Here is a 20,432-nt window from a genome sequence, read left to right on the forward strand (position 1 = left end):
ATGGCCCTCTGTACTCCATTTAGCGTTGTAAGATGAAGGCACAATACGCTTGTTATGCTCTCACCTCCCCCAGATAATGTAATCCACCACACTCACTCTGCTTCCATATTGGCTGTAAAGACTGGCCGCATGACACCACGCGATCCCTCCCCCATGGTGGCGCGCGGCATTTCTTCTTATCTCCAACGGCGTATTTAGATGACCAACTTGGTTTCTTTTCTTTCTTAAATTGAATACGACTATAACGTGTCTCAAAAATTCATGCGCTTTTGAGTTGTTCACGATACATTTCTTGCACGGGCTCACACCACATTTCGTGGATGCCAAAAACGTCACGTCTGTCGTGGTTAAACATCGTACGTTTAGTGTCTTTGTCACAACAGCTGAACGCGCGTCCGTAAAAACGGCGGAAGATCACCTGTGAGCCCCATCGGCAGCGATAGATTAGCACGGCAGGATAGATTAGCATCGGCAGCGAGAGATAGGCACGAGATAGATTTGCACTGCGTGGCAGGCGCGGTACACATATGGTAACGCAAAATAATTAGAAGATTCGCGCCGCCAGCACCAACACCGCCGCACCGGTACCACCACGTTTCTTTCTCTTTTTTTCGTTGTTGTTTTTGCATTCAGAGCGTATTACAGTCAATCACAACTAAAGGGCTGACGAGTGTAAGCATTCATGACTGTGATGCGGGTGCAGACGTCTCAGAAGCCAGCGAGTAGTTCGCACATCACATCTCGCTGTGAAGGTAGCAGTAGGGAAATGTAAGCCCGGCCGTGAAAACGAGCTCTGATGCTGTAGGCGACACATCCGTTGCTGAGTGAACTTTATTTCTACCAAAACAACACAGCTCGTATCAATTCAACATTTGTTACAAGAAAGAAAAAAGAAAAACGCAGTTCCTACAAATGATACCTGAAAATTGAGAACTGAAATGAACCTTCATAAATCTTGTAAGATGTGCATGTGTCGCGCGTACGTCTTTTTTTCGCCATTAGAAAACGTGTTTTTCCACCCATTACTTTGAAAAACGATCGTTTAACCTGCTGCACTCATCAATAACAAACAAAAACACATTTGTATTCCCTTAAAGACAACGTACTCAACGGGTTTACAAGTAGAAGGGGACTGGGGGGGGGGGGGGGGGGGGGTGTCGAGGTAGCTTGCCGTTGTTGGCCGCACTCAAGTGGGCGTCGTCATGACTATAGCCAAAAAAAAGGGGATAATGGGGTTGGCAGTGTTTTCCCCAATGTTTACCACAGGGGATAGCTGAAACTTACTTGAACATGAAACTCAAGTGAGAGCTGTGATGGCATTCGGACAGTATTCCCCTGTTTAGTGACAAGTTGTCAACAACTACTGTAACCATGAAAGATTATTTTGCAGTGCTAACGACTAACAAAGAAATGCAAATAATATCAGCGAGCTAGGATGAAATCAATGGATGAAAACGCTAGCTAGAACATGTGAGGTGGCTTCCTCATAGCATAAAATAGGAATGACTAACCGAGTTTTTCCCGTAAACCAGTTTGAGATATCAATGAAGGAAGTTAACCAATTCGTACACCAACGGTGATTGAGTCATTGTGCACAAAACGTCCATTTGTTACATCTTGTAGTTTGCAAAGCGCAGGTGTGCCACGGCCTCGGTTGCGAGCACCGATTGGCTTTCTGAAACTGTCACTGACCTGATCCATCCGTCCAGATACTTCAACGTGATGCTCAATATTCTTTGTCTCGTCAGTTGGGTGAACTAACATTATGGTATAAGGGAATGTAAACGGCCATTTCAAAAGGCAGTCGTTCGAGCTCTGACAAATAGACAGATAAACACCCAAGCACAAGTCTCCACTATGTGTACCCGCTTCCACGACCAGTTTACAAGAGTACCCAAACAAGACGAAAATTCCAGACACTCGTGTTACAATCGTGTCAACCGATTCTTTGGCAATAGCGGCAAACTCATCAATGTGAAAATAGGCGACACTGTTTTTCAAACGGTTCACTTTGTGCAGTTCACCTAGCATTTCATGGTGAGAACACACTTGCTTAAAAATAGCGACTGCAACTTTGAACACCTCCTTCACCGTGATCTCATCGTCGTTAACGCCGGGCGCTGCTTGAGTAGGTGAGTTTTGAATAGCTTCACCGGCATGGTCGTTGTCAGATACGGTGTCACTTTCTTCTGCTGGCGTTACCGCGTTCTCTGAAATAAGATCTGAAGAAGCATCTTTTATCGATTTAAAAAACTTCGTCAGTTCTTCGATATGCTTCATCATGACATGTAGCTTATCGTTCACGCTTTCGAAGCTGTCATGATTTGCTACGCGTTCTTGTCGTTCCACAAAGTGCTTCAATATATCACCATTCGATACTACAGTGTCCTTGGCAGTTCCTATTGTCGTTGCATGCACGTGGAGCTGATCCTCCATTGCAGACAGTCGGTCTGTCACGGTTCCCAATGAGGCGTCTATCTTTCTTCCCATCTCCATAGCAGAGTCCATGACATCTGTCGACGCGCACACAACTGGACATTCCCGTGATTCGCATTGTTGCACATAGTGATTAACGATCTCCTTTCGGAGCACCTTTACTTGGCATCGACTGCAGGTGACAGCATGAAACGTACATCGACTGAAAAAGTGCTGCTTCACTTCTTCGACAGTTCCAACAAAATCACATCCTTCCCTGACGTTGCAACACCGCGCCTTCTGTTTTCCTATCTGCCCCGGCGTTAGGATCAACTTGCCCGTATTAACGTCTTCGAAGTCTTGCCCGTCTAAAGGGCATTGTCGCTTACCCTGAAGGACATTCTCGTAGCAGAGTTCACAGAGTGCGTGAGAACATTCTAGAACAAAGGTCACTTTCGGAACGACGCTGCATAAAGTGCAAACCCTCAGCGAGATGAGATCCACAAAGTTCATGAAGCGCCAATCCATTGCCTCTGAGAAGCCGACGAGCTGTCGTTCGGACGTCATCATCCTCACGTAAAGTCGTCGAATAAGAGGATATTGAAAGTGATGCCAAGAAGCTGGATGTTTCGGGACAACTTCTAATGCGAACGCACACGCGAAACACAACGATGAATGAACTAGAAAGAACGCTTACGTCAACTAGGCAGCAACGCACCAACGCCCCTTCGCTGCTTCCAGCGCGTAGCCAGATAAGAAATCACCTATCGCGTCGCGCTATACGGGTGACATCTCGTTGGGAGAATGCGCGCTACATGATAATTCCTGTTCTCGTGCAGTGGAATAGCATTGATAGTGATCCAAGCATATTATTCCCCATCGCAATTTTCTTTCTTTATCACATCAGATCACATCACATATTATTCCAAACATTCAGATTTCCTCTTCTCGGGCTCTCTATTCAGATCCGTGTCAGTCATATAGAGTAAGTAAGGAAGACTCTAGTATGGGGATTTCACGTAGATTCAGGCAGGTTGGTCCGGTCGACCTCTCCGATTACTTTTCATCTAATATGTATTGAAGCCTAGTGCCTATGAAGTACATTGGCGGTGAAAATTGCTGCACGTAATTTATAGTCGTTGGACGGCAAGCCCTTTCGCCATCACCTCCACCACCACCATAGTTAAAGAAAAGTCTTCTTATATATAATCGTGTAGAATGGCGTTTTCGAACTTTGCGCTTCCTCACAACTTAGGAGGAGGACCCTGTCTCACGTCTGCTCCTTGTCATTATACAGTGTCCCATAAAACGTGTCACTGAATTATAATAAAAAAAATTGCGCCACCTAGAATCACGCGGTCAACGGTATTTGTAAATGTCAGCTAACCGAAGTTTTATTATGCCAATTTTTACGAACTGAACCCGAAATTTTGCCAAGTAAAGGTCGCTTTTTCACCTCACCAATGTAAAGCGCGTGTCGAATTTACTCAAGCTCATGGTAATTGACACGGATATTGAACAGCTATTCAATCGAAAAAATAAAAAATAAAAAAAATTGCCGAACATGATGCGTTCGGAGCGCCAAGAGCCTATAGCGCTGGTCTTTGCCAGCACCGTCATTCTCAGTCGAGTGAAAGGAGGTTGCTAAACACAGCCCTCCGAGGGACAGTAGAAAACTGACGGTTTTTGAAATTGGGAGTCGCAAGACACGATCTCAGCGAAAGCCAGATAAGATAAGTCATGCTAGCCTTACCTCTGTCTACTATCACTGTGTAGGAAGAATTTAGCAATTTCCTTTCGTCGGACCGACAATCAGGGCGCGCAAACAGTGGTCGAGCGCTATGCTCTGGGCGCTCCAAAACGCACGATGTTCGGCTATTTTTTCCCGATGGGATAGCACCTCACCATCCACGTCAATTATCATAAATTTGTGTAAATTCAGCACACGCTTCACATACGCAACCTTTACTTTTCAAATTTTCGAGTTCAGTTTCATAAACATATATATACCTAACAAGACTTACGTTAGGTATCGTTCACATCAGGAGGTGGCAAAAACATTATAAGAATAAGTGCCATTGATCACATGATTCTAAGTGGTCTAGTTTCTTAATTATAATTCAATGGCACGTTTTCTGGGACACCCTGTATTCACCCTTTCACTGTTTACAAGCAGAAGGCACCACCGGAAGATGTCTAGGGTTCCCAGCGTCAGCGTGGAGCCACGCCCTGCCACTCATAAGAGTTAGCTATCGCTAACTGAAATGAGTGGCACGGCGTGGCGCCACATGTAGCCTCTGGCGCTGTGAAACCCTACGCAACTTCCGGTTGTGCCTTCTGTTTGTAAACACTGAACGGGTGAATACCTCCGTTACGATTTCCCCGAAGCCAAGGCCCTATCTGTACTGAAGACTGACAGGAGCATGAGGCGCTATCAAGCTGGTACATGACTAGAAAATGATGGTACTGGAAACAAGAGAGAGTGTCGTCTCTTTCCTTTACACGGGTACCGTCCTTTCGACGGACAGGACTCTCTTCTTCACACCGAGGAAGCTTGCAGGTATCAGTGGCAACTACAGGATAAAGTGATGCTCTGCTTCGTAACGTAAGGAAAATAAACACATACTGTTTGACTCATGCGAAATGCGATATCATTGCAGCAGACGAGGGGCGGTTCTTGGGCTGTGACCGTACATGCTGTGCGACTTTTCCAGTAACTAACTCCTGTTGCACATAGCAGCAATAGGCAAGGGAGCTGGTGGTTTCGTGATAAGTCACTGGGGGAGCAGAGTGCCAGACATGTACAAGGTACTCAAAATATATTTCAGATAAGATAATAAATGCTAACGCCAGAATGTAATTAAGATAGAGTATACATACATGGAAATTAAAGTAATTAAGCTTATGCTTCGAAAAGTATTTGAAATACAATTAAGATATACTAGAGTACCGGTCGCAAATAACGCAGTCTTGCGTTTTAAGCGTACACTAATTTTGCGCGCAGTAGCAATTGCATTTCAAAATGGTCGCCTGACACTTTCCCCATCTGAACATAGTTCTCAAAAAGACGATAAAGATATACTACATAACAAAGCAAGGGATATCCCAGAACAAAGCAAACTTCTAGCAGGTCCCTGCTCGGCGAGGTCAGAATTCTGCGTCACCTGGTCAGGGCACACATAAGAGAACCCTCACTCGCCAAGGATTAGTATAGACTATAGACACGGGGCAAGATCTCTAAATGGAGACTTTCAAGAAGGGCCAATGTCCGGATCAAGTCCGACGGACTCAAGAAATTTTCACTGAACAAGCAAGATAATGGAAAGACGAGACACAGAGTAGTTTGAGAGGCAGATCCAAAATATGTAATTAGAGTCTAGAGTAGAAAATACCGTAAAATGTATTTTAAATGGAGTACAAATACACAAAACAAAAAGTATTGAGTAGAGTAGCGAAATACTGCAAATTTAATTTAAAAGACAGTATTTTAAATACAATACCCCAAATACATACAAGTCTGGATCGCACACACTTAGCAAGTCACGCCCGTTATTGCGCCTGTGCCAAAGGTATACACCCTTTGCACCCCAGAATGCTGCATACAGAAATTATATTTTCCAACTACTTCAATGGCATCCACTGACTCGAGTTTGAGTAAGTCAGAGTTCCCTCTGGTATATTTTTCGAACGAGCTTTTTTTTCTCGCAAAGTTATGCATATTCGAGAATTCAATACAAAAATGCTTGAGCTGAATCGTTTGCACACGCAGAGTACTTGGCATCAAATGCACCCGCTGTGTGTGACATCCGACTCAAACTATGCACGGCCAATATATTCAACAACAACAACCTGATTTGTACGATTATGATTGGAGAGTTTCATCGCCAGGGGTGATAGTCCCAATGTACGCGGACGTATCGCTATCGTGTGTTGTATATATATACGATGCTATTTGCACCTGCGCGAAATCTAAGCTAGACTGAAAAAAAAAAAAAAAAAACGAACTCGGATCCTTTAAGTGAAACACCAGGCACTAAGTGAAATTCATACCAACTTTATTTCTACCAAGATGACAACTCGTGTCAGTTAGACATTTACAAAAAACAAACAAACAAACAAAAAACGAATATACGCCTTTCGTTTATCAGTTTTTAAGTTACCGTGTAAAATAAAGGGAGTATTGGAATTGGATGGTAACAGAGCCGATGACAAACCCGACGAGATACGGGAAAGTACCTTAGGAAGGAGGTCAGTTTGTGCATGCGCACTTCGACTGTGATGTATCGCGTGCAGTTCTGCCTTCTTTATCTCGAGACGGGCGTGCGAGCTGGGTAAATTATCACATCTAAAAACCGCGACGACATATATGAATAAAGAGCGCACAACTTTCAAAAGTGACCTTGAAGGTCCGGGGGGGGGGGGGGGGCCACGATCCCCTTGCGCCCCTCGCGGTAACGCCCATGGTTTGGATACACAATACACGGTTCTGAACGCTTTGAAAAGCAAGGCAACAACGCCAGTGCTGTGTCTGCACTGCATGGCGTATAGGCAAAGTTTTCGAAGAGCCTGTGGCAAAAGTTTCAGGTAACGCTTCATTGGAAGAACAAGCCAAGCTATGTTGGCGCCATTTTGGAACCTTGGAAATGTGCGTCGATGGAAGACTTAGACACATTAGGGGCAAGTACTTTTGTAATGAAATGCCTGCCTCTCTGGTAGGACGCTGACACTCCAAATCAGTTTGAAGGTCATGTTGGTTTACTTAAAAACTCCAAAAGTAAATTTGTTGCTGCCCCCGTATACCGCATGATAATTGTTTCTCACAGGGAAAGTAAACCCGGCCGGGACAAGGGCATGGGCCCGTGCAGGGTTCTACTTTCGACGTCGTCGGCGTAGTCTCGGCGATTTTTGCTTTCTGTACCACCTGTCTTGATGCAGGCAAACTATTGTGGTCCTACGGTTACCTCCACAAGTGAACAAGTTGAAAGTGCTGTTTGTCGGGCTTCGTCCCCCACTTGCGCTAGTAGGTGAGTCGCATTGTGCCGATAACGGAGGAAAATGTATTTCGAAAACCACTCGATCCGTTATCGCATCAGTGTACGCGCGTACACTGATGCGATAACGCATCGAGTGGACGGTATGTGTCTTATTAATGTTGTTTAGCTTCAAGAGTCTGTTCACCCAAGCAGCACAATGTACTGAAAATCGAGTGCAACAGGGGTGGACGGTGTGTGTCTTATCAATGTTCCTTAGTTTCAAGAGTCTGTTCAAGGTCTTCCACCTACCCGACCACCCCTATTGCACTCGACTTTCAGTACATTGTGCTGGTTGCGCGGGCACCGTTTCTGGATGAGTTGTGCGCCATTTTGACTTGTTCATCGGCGGTGAGTGCAACGGCTAGATGCCGCGGTCCTGTTCGCTGCAAAGGATGTCGTCCGAAAACTACGTCGTTGGCTTTTCTAAAGAACTGGACTTCAGGCCAATGCAATTTGTGGATCTCGATTCCAAAAGGTCTTGTTGTTTGTGCAAAGTAATCCCTCTAGTGACTTTCATTCTAGGATGCTGTCACTCTTTGTGCGAGCTCTGCTAAAAGAGTCTTCAGGACGACGACCGACTTTGTCCCCTGGATCAGGAACAGTTTGAAGAAGGAGAAGTTGCGAGGTTCCCATTCAATCTAAAGCAACTTGAACGACAACATGTGCGTTGCTCCAACTCTAAAAATGGATGCGTCGTCACTGGAACCCTGCAAGAGGTACAGTCTCACTTCTTGCAAGAGTGCATACATTATGCTGTAACATGCAACAATGCAAGGCGAACGTTCTTCGTCGAGACATTGCCAGTCATTACGCGAAGCAGTGTCAGCGGGACAGCTCTTTCGTTAGCGTACCAAACGTGTCGATGCGCGGAGATCTGTTCGATGTTGCGAAGAAAACTTTCGCCTTAGTGGAAAGCGTGCAAGTGAAATTTTCAAGAGTTGAAAGTGAGTTGAACGGTACCGCTGGAGAAATTCACAGTGTCCAAGATTTGACAATCAGTAACGAACAACTGTTGAACAGAGTTCTCGAAAATGTGGGGCGTGTTGCTGGCATGGGCAACATGGAGAGAAAGGTGACGCAGCAAATGCAGGACCAAGCGCAGATACAGGGTTCGTTGAGACGTATTACTGAACTGCTGTCCACCTTTGAATCGCAAATGTCTTTGATAAGCCGCGCTGATGTCACTTCAAGTGTAAAGACAGTGAATGAAAATGTCGAACAAGTGAGTGAGCAAGTGGGAAACTTGACCGACATGTTGCAACAAATAAGTGCTACCGTAGACGATGTGAAAGGAATCAAAGGGGAATTGAATCTTCTGTTGCAGTGTTCCGAGGAATTGACAAAATTTATGAATGGTGACGACGAAGCTACAACAACAACAACAACAACAATAAATGAAGAAGTGATGATGACATGGGATGTTTCCCCGTGGTAGCCACAGGACACTACCCCATTTCACAGTGGTTAATATGAGAGGATGAATTATGGTGAGAATGAAGCGACGAAGCTAGAGAAAAAATACCACTCGTGAAAGCAATCCTCGGAATTTCTACAGAGATGGGATCGTAGCGAAACGTGTGCACGCGTTGTATTCAGGTATACTGGCGCCGATCACGGAAGCTTTCCTTCTTAATCACCACTTTGGAATGAGGATAGAAGCAAGTAATGGCCTAGGAGGTGGTCTCACGGTTGGTGAATCTGACGTTTTGGGGCTTTGCGGCTATTCTGTGAAGTTGACGGTAAGTTTATGGAAGGGGCAAAGGCTTCAACTGTACTTCGTACTTTGCGAGTCTCCGCGGAACTCCGTTGCAAAGTGACTCTTTACAATTCCCTTCACATGTAGATACTTGCACCCAAATGACTCGACGAAAGATATCGTATGCTCAACAGTTCACCCGAAGAAAGAACGGAATGATGATATCCGCATGCGTGCGTACGACAGGCCGAACGCTAGCAAAAACTACAAATTATCGCATTACTTGTAAACCTACACAATCGGTATTAATGCTAAAAGAAAATGGCGTCATTCACAACGATTCTCTCTGTATTGGTATTAAGCTCCACCCTGTAATGGCGCAATAAATATATTCCAAGAGTGTGCCCCGTCTCGCATTTCAAGGCTCCCCTATGCAAATACTCTGTTCGTGTCGCGCAGCGGAAGTCATCCTGATCGACGGGAGGCAAAGGAGTATTAAAACGGACTTTTGAGCCTCGACGAAGCGTAGCGTCAGTGGAGAGGGGTTTACGATACGCTATCTCCCTCTGGGGCCCGATCTTCAACTGCACAGCGCGGTCGTTATAGCTTATCTGAAATTACCGGGCCGTCCGCGCCACGAAACGAGAGTCTTCAACCTTCAACTACTTCAGTTCAAATCATTTACGTCCATTTACATTTACCCTTTTATATCCCCTTTACACGTCCACTTATACCTCTGCCTCGGTGAAGCTTCACCATCCCATACACGGACACACAAACACATATACAGGGTGTCCCAGAAAATTTCTGCTGTACAGAAATTTGGTCCATGTACAAAATGCCCAGGCCTGATACGAGGTACATGGACCAACATAACGCAGCCAGTGGAAGCGCATCAAGATGTACCGGTGAACATGAAAAGATCACACATCATTTGAAATACAAGCAGTATTCAAGCAAAGTAATAGAACCCAAACATAAGTGATTGCACATTAATTCCATTCCGCACTTCGAATGAAAGAAGCAACAAAACAAAGGAAGCTGAGAGAGAAGGAAAAAAAGAAGAAGAAAAATAGCACATGGAAATAACACCTATGCAAATGCTAATCCGAAACTGTATTTCGGAACAAAGAAACGGCAAGGGGGGGAAATGGTTAAAAGTGTCTACAGTAGAGCGCTATCTGAATTCGTTGTCAAGTATGATCTGAACACTCGTTTAAATTGCGGATAGAATACCGAGGCTCTATGAAATGCACAAACATATTGTAATATATTGACTTGTAATAATAATAATAATTAAAACAAAGCACCACATAGAATCATGCGGTCAACGGCATTTGTTAGTACTAGGTTTTTGCCACCTCCTGAGGGGGGTTAACGTTGGGTAGACGAGCGCTCTGCCTGCCTAGCTGGCGGCATGTTGCTCGAGGGGAGGGAAAAGGGAGGGAGAGGAAGCGGAGAACAGTTACATTAGTTGCTGCTATGCATCACGTGTTCCTACATTCGCCCTTGTGGGTCGACGACCTCGAAAAAGTCCAGAAGAGCCCTTTGGATGAGCTTCCGACGATGGAGGTTGCCACGAGGATAGACAATCTCCTCGAGTTCAGGCTGCCGGTAGGCTGCACAGCTTGCTGCAGGCTGCGTCTTGCATCCGATGTGGCTGTGCAATCCATAATAACGTGCTCCTCCGTTTCTGTTTCCTCGCTGTGGGGGCATCCAGGGTTCGGGGTACGGCCAAGCTTGAAGACGTGGGCCCGTGTGTAGGCACTGCGAGAACGGATGCGGAGAAGGAGGGAAGCCTCGGCCCTGGAGAGGCCTCCAGTAGCACAGAGTGGTGGTGGAGACCCGTCTCTCGTGCGCTTGTCAGGGTGCACGTCCTGACGTGAATGTCATGTAACGTAAGTTTAATTATGTAAATTTTTGCTATCCGATCTCGGAAATTTGCCAAGTAAAGGTCCCTTTTTTTCTGACCGCACCAGTGTGAAAAGTGTGCCGACTTTACTCAAATTGACAAGGATATTGAGGAGCTATACCATCGAGAAAAAAAAAAAAAAGCCGAACATCATGCTCTACTTGTGTACTTTTGAGGAGTAATTTCATTTTTCCATTTTTGTCACTAGGTATTTATTTCGCGCATCTCATAATCAGCGGTGCATATCATTGTCAGTTGAAATGAGTACACCATGGGTGCCAGAGTAGACACGCCGTAATTAAAATCATACATGGCATATTGCAGCTGCCATGGAAGTGTGGGGGCCTGTTTAATGGGTGACCTATATGGGAAACAAGCACAGGTATTCAATGTCTTTGTGTTCCAGATTATTTATTTGTTTATTTGATAGTGAGAATACAAAACGGGGTATCATATATATAAGTACTTAGAAAATAGCATCAAGACATATTCCTTTCAAGCGTGTGGGCGATTCTGCTCACTCAAAAGATCACATTACACAAATTACACCGTTGATCCTTCTCAAATTCTCATTATATTTTAGGAAGGAACGAGAAGGAAGATAAAAAAAAGTCGTCTGCATTGATGAATGCAAACGATTGAACCAAACTATATCCGTGTTCAGCTTAAGAAGGAAAAGAAATCTACTCCGACAGATCTCAAGATAAGAAACAGCTCAGAAGATAATACTGTGCCGTAGATAGGATGGCTGGTCACAGGATTGTATCTCATTACGGCCGAAGTCTCATTACGGCCGATGTCTCAATACGGCCGAAAGTCTCAATACGGCCGATAATCCTTTAATCCCCAAGTGTCTCATTACGGCCAAAGTCTCAACACGGCCGAAGGCAGTCTCATTACGGCCGAAGATGTCTCATAACGGCCAAATGTGAAAATGTCTATTGTAACCTGCATTGATATGCAATGTCGCAGCCAGGTATGGATATATATTCAGCAGGGTATAAGGCATGCACTGTGCCCTTATCATATTTATATACACATATTGCGAGACAAACGGTATGTTATCATACCACAGCACAATGCAACATATTGTGTAATGTGTACTCCCACAAGGTAGTGTTGATGTTGCTGTGAAGCAGGCTACTATGTGGAGTTAGCTACTTGTAGAGAGCTAGATGAATATTGGCTTTGTTGTGACGCTTTTGGAGCCATCCTACAGTCACTGGCCAAGACGGAACACCTATCTCAGTCGATGTCAGTTTATTTCCATTCGCCTTACAATTGTACAATTCTTGCTTCTGGAATGAATAAACCTGCAAGAAGCGAAGAGCAACCATGAATAGGCTAGAATATTAAGAAAAACAAAAAAAACAAGCATTTGTCTCTACATGGCTGGTTTTAATGTGCACAAGCTGCACATGTGTTGATACGTGTCTTTTATTTCATACAAGGTTAACATAAATCTTCATCTAGACAAAAGAATGACAAGCCTTAAAAATGTGACTTCCAGGTAAACACAGAGCATGACCATTATATGAATATAGGTTCAATAGTTCATTATCTGTGTAAGAAAAAGGAAGCTGATGTTTCGTCCCTTGACGCTCGTGGCCTGTGCGCGCTTCACCCGCAGTTGTTCCCATCGTCACCCGCACAGTCGGTCTCAGTCATCTGCCATTAAACGTTACCTAAAGCCTGATTCCTGCTCCTTTCTAACATTCTGGAAACAGGTGAATATCAAATGGAAACATGTGAATATCAAATAGTGATACATTACAATTCATGAAATGATGCATGCTTAACTTTCCATTTCTGGTTTCTTTTTTATAAAGGTAGTGCTCGAATTAACATTCGTGCACTACTACAAAATTTCTCACTTCACAACAGAACCTTATGATGATCTTAACAGCTCACCTCTTCGGCCAGGACTCCCTGGGCAGCAACATCCTATTAGCCATGTTGTTGTTTTTCTTTTTCGGAATCCTCCGTGCAGCCACATACCATGCCTGGAATGGAAAACCAGCTATAAATAACAATGTATTTGAATGACTTCCTCTTGAAGTATTTATTCTAATCAGATATGCTTTTGTGCCTAGTATGGTGCGCGAAGGCACATAAGTACAACATTTGCAGACGTTCGACGTAAGCAGTTCAAGGAGATCAATTCAAGTACGCCGACTTGCGCTTTTATTTTTGAAGAAATACGACGACAAATTTTAACAAATTAAATATGGCTCACAATGATACGAGTAAATGCTGCTGTACGGTGATGCACTGTCGGTATTTTATCGTCTTCGAATAAATTTGTTGTTCCTAAACGCGCAACGAACTAGAAACAACGCAAACCTACGAACAGATACCGAGTTACATCTATTACAGGCACTTCGGCTGTTTTGATTCATTTAAATTACTCGTATGAGAATCCAACTATGTGTGGACAGCACACTACTAATCCAGACAATCTACGAAAGCATTACTCACCAGAATTCCTGCTGGACTTGGTCAACACTGCGCGATATACGTACGTTGGGGCTGTGGCGATTCATTCAACTCGATTTGTACCGGAACAACAGGCGCTGCTCGAAAGACAACGACGGAAAATAGAGAACCGCTATAAAGTCCGCTAATTTGCACATTACAGCACTACAAATCGATATATGAACACGTCGTAAACAGCAACCACTCGCTCACACAAGAAACGAGGTACCCAACGTTGCTAGACACCATCCGAACTCCAAAGTGAGAGTAGCAAAACAACAAGATATCAAAACACGAAAGGAAGAGTATTGATCCCCCTCCCTTCTATAGCATGCAAAACGTGATTTGCGCTGAGATGAACATATATGTTCATGACGCGAGTAATTTTCACTTTTCACTGATCCAAAGGAGGTCACGTGGGATTGCTTGACGGTTGCGAAATTAACAGCAATGAAAATGGCGAAACGAAACTTGTGAATCGTGCATTTGCTCTTCATGGTAGCTGCCAGAAAATCGAATCAAACTTATGGGACACTGGATTACAGGTATGTTGGCATCTTTTTCATTCCTGCATATCATTTCACATTACACTATACGTGAATACACGGTGTCATGTCTCACGATGCTGGGGAAGTAGTTGCATGGGGAAGTGTGCATGGTTGTAGACTTTTAATTTTTGATCGCGTAATCGAAATATCGGCACCTTTCGCATTGTGGCTTGCATGTGACCAACCAAGTGCTGTTCCCTTATTAGCGCTTCCTGCAAACGACAAAACGAAACATGTGGGAATGTATAATTTTGATTACTCATATAAAGCAAGAAAATGTATCGTTTTCAGGTTGCTGCCACTACTCCATGTGCCCGCAATTGTCTTGCGTGTATGATTACACTAACGACGTCGCCCACCACGGCGGAAGTGTTTTGCGTACACGCGTTTCAGCATGAAGCCTGCAGGTAACATCTGATGCTTACCCTTCTGGTATTCTGAATTTACATATTGTAGCTTAGAGGAATTCCGAATGCCCAGAGTGACACACACTTATAACATTGTGACATCAGTGCAGTGGCATAAGCCCTAATGTAGTGCCCCACGAAAATGAACGAGGGGCAATGGTTTATCCAGAATCCCAAGCACGAGAGGGGTGTTGGAAAAAATTGTGGGGGGAGGTCTTCATTATAGTTACGTCATTACAGCTTAACATATCATTACAGACGTATCTGAAGCTGAAATCACAAGGGCCCCCCTCTAGGGGGTGCACAGGCAAAAAAGTTAGGGGGGTGTAGGGGGTCTGGGTAAAGCACTGACGAGGGGGACTCCTCCACCCCATGTCAAGCCTCATAAAGCACCTCCTGAAATATTTTCCTGGCTATGCAGCTGCATCATTATGACGTAACTGTCATTGTTGTCCATAATTCTTGAATATGTTTTGAATATATGGGAAAAAAGTATGCTTGACAGCATATGTCTCATGGTCATCATCAAACGAAAGCATATGTCATTTTGTTCTGTGCCTTATGTACTTTTTTAAAATTTCAGGTGGACGTAAATTGTATAAGGCAGCTAGTGGGGGAGAAGATCATGGTCATAGGTCATGTGGCTCCTGGAGCTCCCAGTGGGCTCCCTTGTGGAGTACTTTTCAGAACACGCACACAGTTCGCTCACAGAACCAACGAGTAGGATGTTGCTTGAATACTGAGAGAAAATGGCATAGCACATACAAATATCGTGTGACACATATGACAATAAAACCATTTTTCACGAGGGATGCATGAAACACTGTCGCAATATTGTGTGCATGAACCATTGTGTGTGACACAAGCCGTGGGGGCACACCGCCTCTGACACATTTTGGGAAGCATAAAACACAGTATATACACAGCTAATATGGTGGATGCTTCTTTTTTCTTTTTGGCCGTTATGAGACATCTTCGGCCGTAATGAGACTACCTTCGGCCGTATTGAGACTTTGGCCGTAACGAGACACTTGGGGATTAAAGGATTTTCGGCCGTAATGAGACTTTCGGCCGTAATGAGACTTGGGCCGTAATGAGACTTCGGCCGTAATGAGATGTTACCGGTCACAGAGACGTCACTCTCCTCCTCCGACAGATAACTAATTTATTAATTTATTTATGACAGAACCTCAAAGAGCCCCATATGGCTTGACATGAGGACGCGGTGACAGTAACATGGTAACTACATGAACCACACTTTGCACTCAAAGTGAACAGAAAATACCGTAGTGCTAAACGCACAGTAAGTTAGCGAGATCACGACTGAAATGATTAAAATCCTTAATAACGACTAATCACTCCGGAAGAAGTGATAGTGTATAGAAAAATGAGCGAGAAAAGTGATCGGTATTAGGCCGGAAGCGCTCGACCTTGACCACGTCATCGAGGCTGGGTGATACAGAGTGTGCAGGTGATATAAAATTAGGTCTTAAGTGACTGCAGTGAAAGAACTCATGGAAAAGACACAGTCTGATGTACTTCCGGCGTAGCGCTTGGTCAGGCAGACAAAGATAAAGTTTTGTACGAGAGATACTAGAAGGATAAGAGTAAACGTTAGACATGAAGGCCCAATACGCTACAAGCGTAAGGATGGCTGGGCACAGATATGTCATTTCCTCACCTCCCCCAGATAATATAATCCATCACACTTACTCTGCTTCTGTATTGGCTGTAAAGACTGGCCCAGAGATTTCTCTACACCTCCCCGGGGGAGTGCGGGGGTGTACACCCTCCCTGCATTTTTGCAACCCCCCCCCCCTCCCCTGAAATTTCTCAGGTGACCCCACCAGCTCGGCCGCCAACACGTTCTGGTAGTGAGTCCTGCGCAGCGAATTACATCCTGTACTCTCAAACTTGGGCTGTAGGACCACAGTCATGCAGGTGATCGTACCATGCATTCGTCCAAAATCATTTGAAAGTGACTGTTCAATATGCATATATTGCGCGCATATACGAGCAAAAATGCGTGCGAGTACGCAAACTCGGTGTGGATCATCAAGAACCATTTGCGCCCAACTGAAGCAAGCAAGGTCTTCTGCTTTCTTCGTCTAAGGTTTTCACAGTTGGTTGCTAGGTATTCATTGAGCTTCGGGAGACAAGGTGCTAGTGTTTTTTTTCTTTGTCGGTCGTGCGATTATGCATCTTAAAGCTGAAATGCCGTTCATAATGAATCTGTATTCTAATGTACTGTGTTCTAACGTAATAACACGTACAAATAGAACGGGAAAGCTGTGCAGAGATGGCACCATTGTGCCACGATTCTTTCCGTGTCTAAGCAAAATTCCCTAAGTGGAACCTCCACCAAGCATACCCCCCCCTTTTGAAAGCTCGCCCCCCCCACACACACACAGCAGTTAATTTCTGGGGAAATGACGAACTTGATTTCTTTTCAGTTTTAAGTTGAACACGACTATAGCATTTCTCAAAAATTTAGTGCGCTTTCGAGTTGTTCACGATGCATTTCTTGCACGGGCTCACACCACATTTCGTGGACGCCCCCCCCCCCCCCCCCCCAAGTTAAACACGGTACGTTCAGTGTCTTCGTCACAACAGCTGAACGCGCGTCCATACAAATGGCGGAAGATCACCTGTGAGCCCCATCGACAGCCGGATAGGTTTGTGCTGCGTGGCAGCCGCGGTACACATATGATAACGCAAAATCATTACAATATACGCCGCTGGCACCAGCACCACCGCGTTTCTTTCTTTTCTCGTTGTTGTTTTTGAATTAAGAGCGTATTACAGTCAATTACAACTAAAGGGCTGACGTGTAAGCATTGAGAGACTGTGATGCGAGTGCAGACATATCAGAAGCCAGCGACTAATTCGCACATCACATCCCGCTGTGAAGGTAGCAGTCAGAAAATGTAATATGAGCTCGACCGAGAAAAACGAACTCTGCTGCTGTAGGTGACACATCCGTTGCTGAGGGAAATGAACACCAACTTTATTTCTACCAAAACAACACAGCTCGTATCAGTTCAACATTTGTTACAAGAAAGAAACAAGAAAAACACAGTTCCTACAAATGATACCTGAAAATTGAGAACTGAAATGAACCTTCATAAATCTTGTAAGATGTGCATGTGTCGCGCGTTCATCTTTTTTTCGCCATTCGAAAACGTGTTTTTCCACGCATTAGTTTGAAAAACGATCGTTTAACAGGCTGCACTCATCAATAACAAAAACACATTTGAGTTCCCTTAAAAACAAAGTAACTCAACGGGTTTACGAATAGAAGGGGACTGGGGGATAATGGAGTTGGCAGAGTTTCCCCCAATGGTTTACCACACGGGATAGCTGTGATGGCATTCGGACAGTACCCCTGTTTAGTGACAAGTTGTCAACAACTACTGTAACCATGAAATATTATTTTGGAGTGCTAACGACTAACAAAGAAATGTAAATAATATCAGCGAGCTAGGATGAAATCAATGGATGAAAACGCTCGCTAGAACATGTGAGGTGGCTTCCTAATAGCATAAAATAGGAAAGACGAACAGAGTTTTTCCCGTAAACCAGTTTGACATATCAATGAAGGAGGTTAAGGAATTCGTACGCCAACAGTGATTGAGTCGTTGTACACAAAACCTCCATTTGTTACATCTTGTAGTTTGCAAAGCCCAGTTGCGCCAAAGCCTCGGTTGCCAGCTTCGGTTGGCTTACTGAAATTGCAACTGTGCTTATCTATCCAGTCTGATACATCAATATGACACTCAATATTCTTTTTGTCATCAGTTGGGTGAACTAACATTACTGTATAAGGGAATGTAAACGGCCATTTCAAAAGGCAGTCGTTCGAGCTCTGACAAATAGAGAGAAAAACACTCAAGCACAAGTCTCCACTTCGTGTACCCCTTTCCACTACAAGTTTACAAGAGTACCCAAACAGGACGAAAATTCCAGACCACCGTCGTGGATCTTGCGTGTCAACCGAATCTTTGGCAAAAGCGGCAAACTCATCAATGTGAAAATAGGCGACACTGTTTTTCAAACGGTTCACTTTGTGCAGTTCCCCTAGCATTTCATGGTGAGAACACACTTGCTTAAAAATAGCGACTGCAACTTTGAACACCTCCTTCACCGTGATCTCATCGTCGTTAACGCCGGGCGCTGCTTGAGTAGGTGAGTTTTTAATAGCTTCACCGGCATGGTCGTTGTCAGATACGGTGTCACTTTCCTGTGCTGGCGTTACCACGTTTTCTGAAATCAGATCTGACGAAGCACCTTTTATCAAACTGAAAAACTTCGTCAGATCGTCGATGTGCTTCATCATGACATGTAGCTTATCGTTCACGCTTTCGAAGCTGTCATGATTTGCTACGCGTTCTTGTCGTTCCACAAAGTGCTTCAATATATCACCATTCGATACTACAGTGTCCTTGGCAGTTCCTATTGTCGTTGCATGCACGTGGAGCTGATCCTCCATTGCAGACAGTCGGTCTATCACGGTTCCCAATGAGGCGTCTATCTTTCTTCCCATCTCCAGTGCAGCGTCCATGACGTCTGTCGGCGAGCACACAACTGGACATTCCCGGGATTCGCATTGTTGCACACAGTGATTAACGATCTCCTTTCGGAGCACCTTTACTTGGCATCGACTGCAGGTGACAGCATGAAACGTACATTGACTGAAAAAGTGCTGCTTCACTTCTTCGACAGTTCCAACAAAATCACATCCTTCCCTGACGTTGCAACACCGCGCCTTTTGTTTTCCTATCTGCCCCGGCGTTAGGATCAACTTGCTCGTATTAACATCTTCGAAGTCTTGCCCGTCTAAAGGACATTGTCGCTTACCCTGAAGGACATTCTCGTAGCAGAGTTCACAGAGTGCGTGAGGACATTCTAGAACAAAGGTCACTTTCGGAACGACGCTGCACAAAGCGCAAACCCTCAGGGAGATGAGGTCCACAAAGTTCATGAAGCGCCAATCCATTGCCTCTGAGAACCCGACGAGCTGTCGTTCGGACGTCATCATCCTCACGTAAAGTCGTCGAATAAGAGGATATTGAAAGTGATGCCAAGAAGCTGGATGTTTCGGGACGACTTCTAATGCGAACGCACACGCGAAACACAACGACGAATGAACTAGAAAGAACGCTTATGTCAACTAGGCAGCATCGCAGCCCCTTCGCTGCTTCCAGCGCGTAGCCAGATAAGAAATCACCTATCGCGTCGCGCTATACGGGCGACATCTCGTTGGGAGAATGCGCGCTACATGATAATTCCTGTTCTCGTGCAGTGGAATAGCATTGTTAGTGCTCCAAGCATATTATTCCCCATCGCAATTTTCTTTCTTTATCACATCACATCACATCACATATTATTCCAAACATTCAGATTTCCTTCTCTCGGGCCCTATTCAGATCCGTGTCAGTCATATAGCGTAAGTAAGGGAGACTCTAGTATGGGGATTTCACGTAGATTCAGGCAGGTTGGTCCGGTCGACCTCTCCGATTACTTTTCTTCTAATATGTATTGAAGCCTAGTGCCTATGAAGTACATTGGCGGTGAAAATGGCTGCACGTAATTTATATTCGTTAGACGGCAAACTCTTTCGCCATCACCTCCACCACCACCACCACCATAGTTGTTAAAGAAAAGTCTTCTTATATATAATCGTGTAGAATGGCGTTTTCGAACTTTGCGCTTCCTCACAACTTAGGAGGAGGACCCTGTCTCACGTCTGCTCCTTGTCATTATACAGTGTCCCATAAAACGTGTCACTGAATTATAAAAAAATTGCGCCACCTAGAATCACGCGGTCAACGGTATTTGTAAATGTCAGCTAACCGAAGTTTTATTATGCCAATTTTTACGAACTGAACCCGAAAATTTGCTAAGTAAAGGTCGCTTTTTCACCTCACCAATGTGAAGGGCGTGTCG

The 20,432-nt window shown here is 44.6% G+C and overlaps 2 protein-coding genes and 1 long non-coding RNA gene across 3 annotated transcripts; all 3 read right to left on the bottom strand.

The window, feature by feature from the left end:
• Positions 1-1,314: 1,314 nt before the first annotated feature.
• Positions 1,315-3,151, bottom strand: LOC135393442 (TNF receptor-associated factor 6-like). Its single transcript, XM_064623877.1, has one exon. The coding sequence runs from the start codon at positions 2,983-2,985 to the stop codon at positions 1,555-1,557; it is 1,431 nt and encodes a 476-aa protein (XP_064479947.1). The 5' UTR covers positions 2,986-3,151; the 3' UTR covers positions 1,315-1,554.
• A 9,148-nt stretch (positions 3,152-12,299) lies between these two features.
• On the bottom strand, positions 12,300-13,327 carry LOC135393443 (uncharacterized). The gene is made up of 2 exons (XR_010422628.1): positions 12,968-13,327; positions 12,300-12,369 (listed from the first exon to the last, which is right to left on the bottom strand). It is a non-coding gene; the product is annotated as an uncharacterized LOC135393443 (long non-coding RNA).
• A 4,145-nt stretch (positions 13,328-17,472) lies between these two features.
• Positions 17,473-19,674, bottom strand: LOC135393444 (uncharacterized). Its single transcript, XM_064623878.1, has one exon. It carries the CDS (start codon positions 19,522-19,524, stop codon positions 18,091-18,093), a length of 1,434 nt encoding a protein of 477 aa, XP_064479948.1. The 5' UTR covers positions 19,525-19,674; the 3' UTR covers positions 17,473-18,090.
• Between the last annotated feature and the right edge of the window lie 758 nt (positions 19,675-20,432).

This window comes from Ornithodoros turicata, chromosome 4 (genome assembly GCF_037126465.1).
Source record: "Ornithodoros turicata isolate Travis chromosome 4, ASM3712646v1, whole genome shotgun sequence".
In the NCBI taxonomy this organism is placed as follows: domain Eukaryota; kingdom Metazoa; phylum Arthropoda; class Arachnida; order Ixodida; family Argasidae; genus Ornithodoros; species Ornithodoros turicata.

Excerpts from the sequence above, each read along its gene's own strand:
- LOC135393442 (XM_064623877.1), bottom strand. The coding sequence starts at position 2,985 with ATGATGACGTCCGAACGACAGCTCGTCGGCTTCTCAGAGGCAATGGAT.
- LOC135393444 (XM_064623878.1), bottom strand. The coding sequence starts at position 19,524 with ATGATGACGTCCGAACGACAGCTCGTCGGGTTCTCAGAGGCAATGGAT.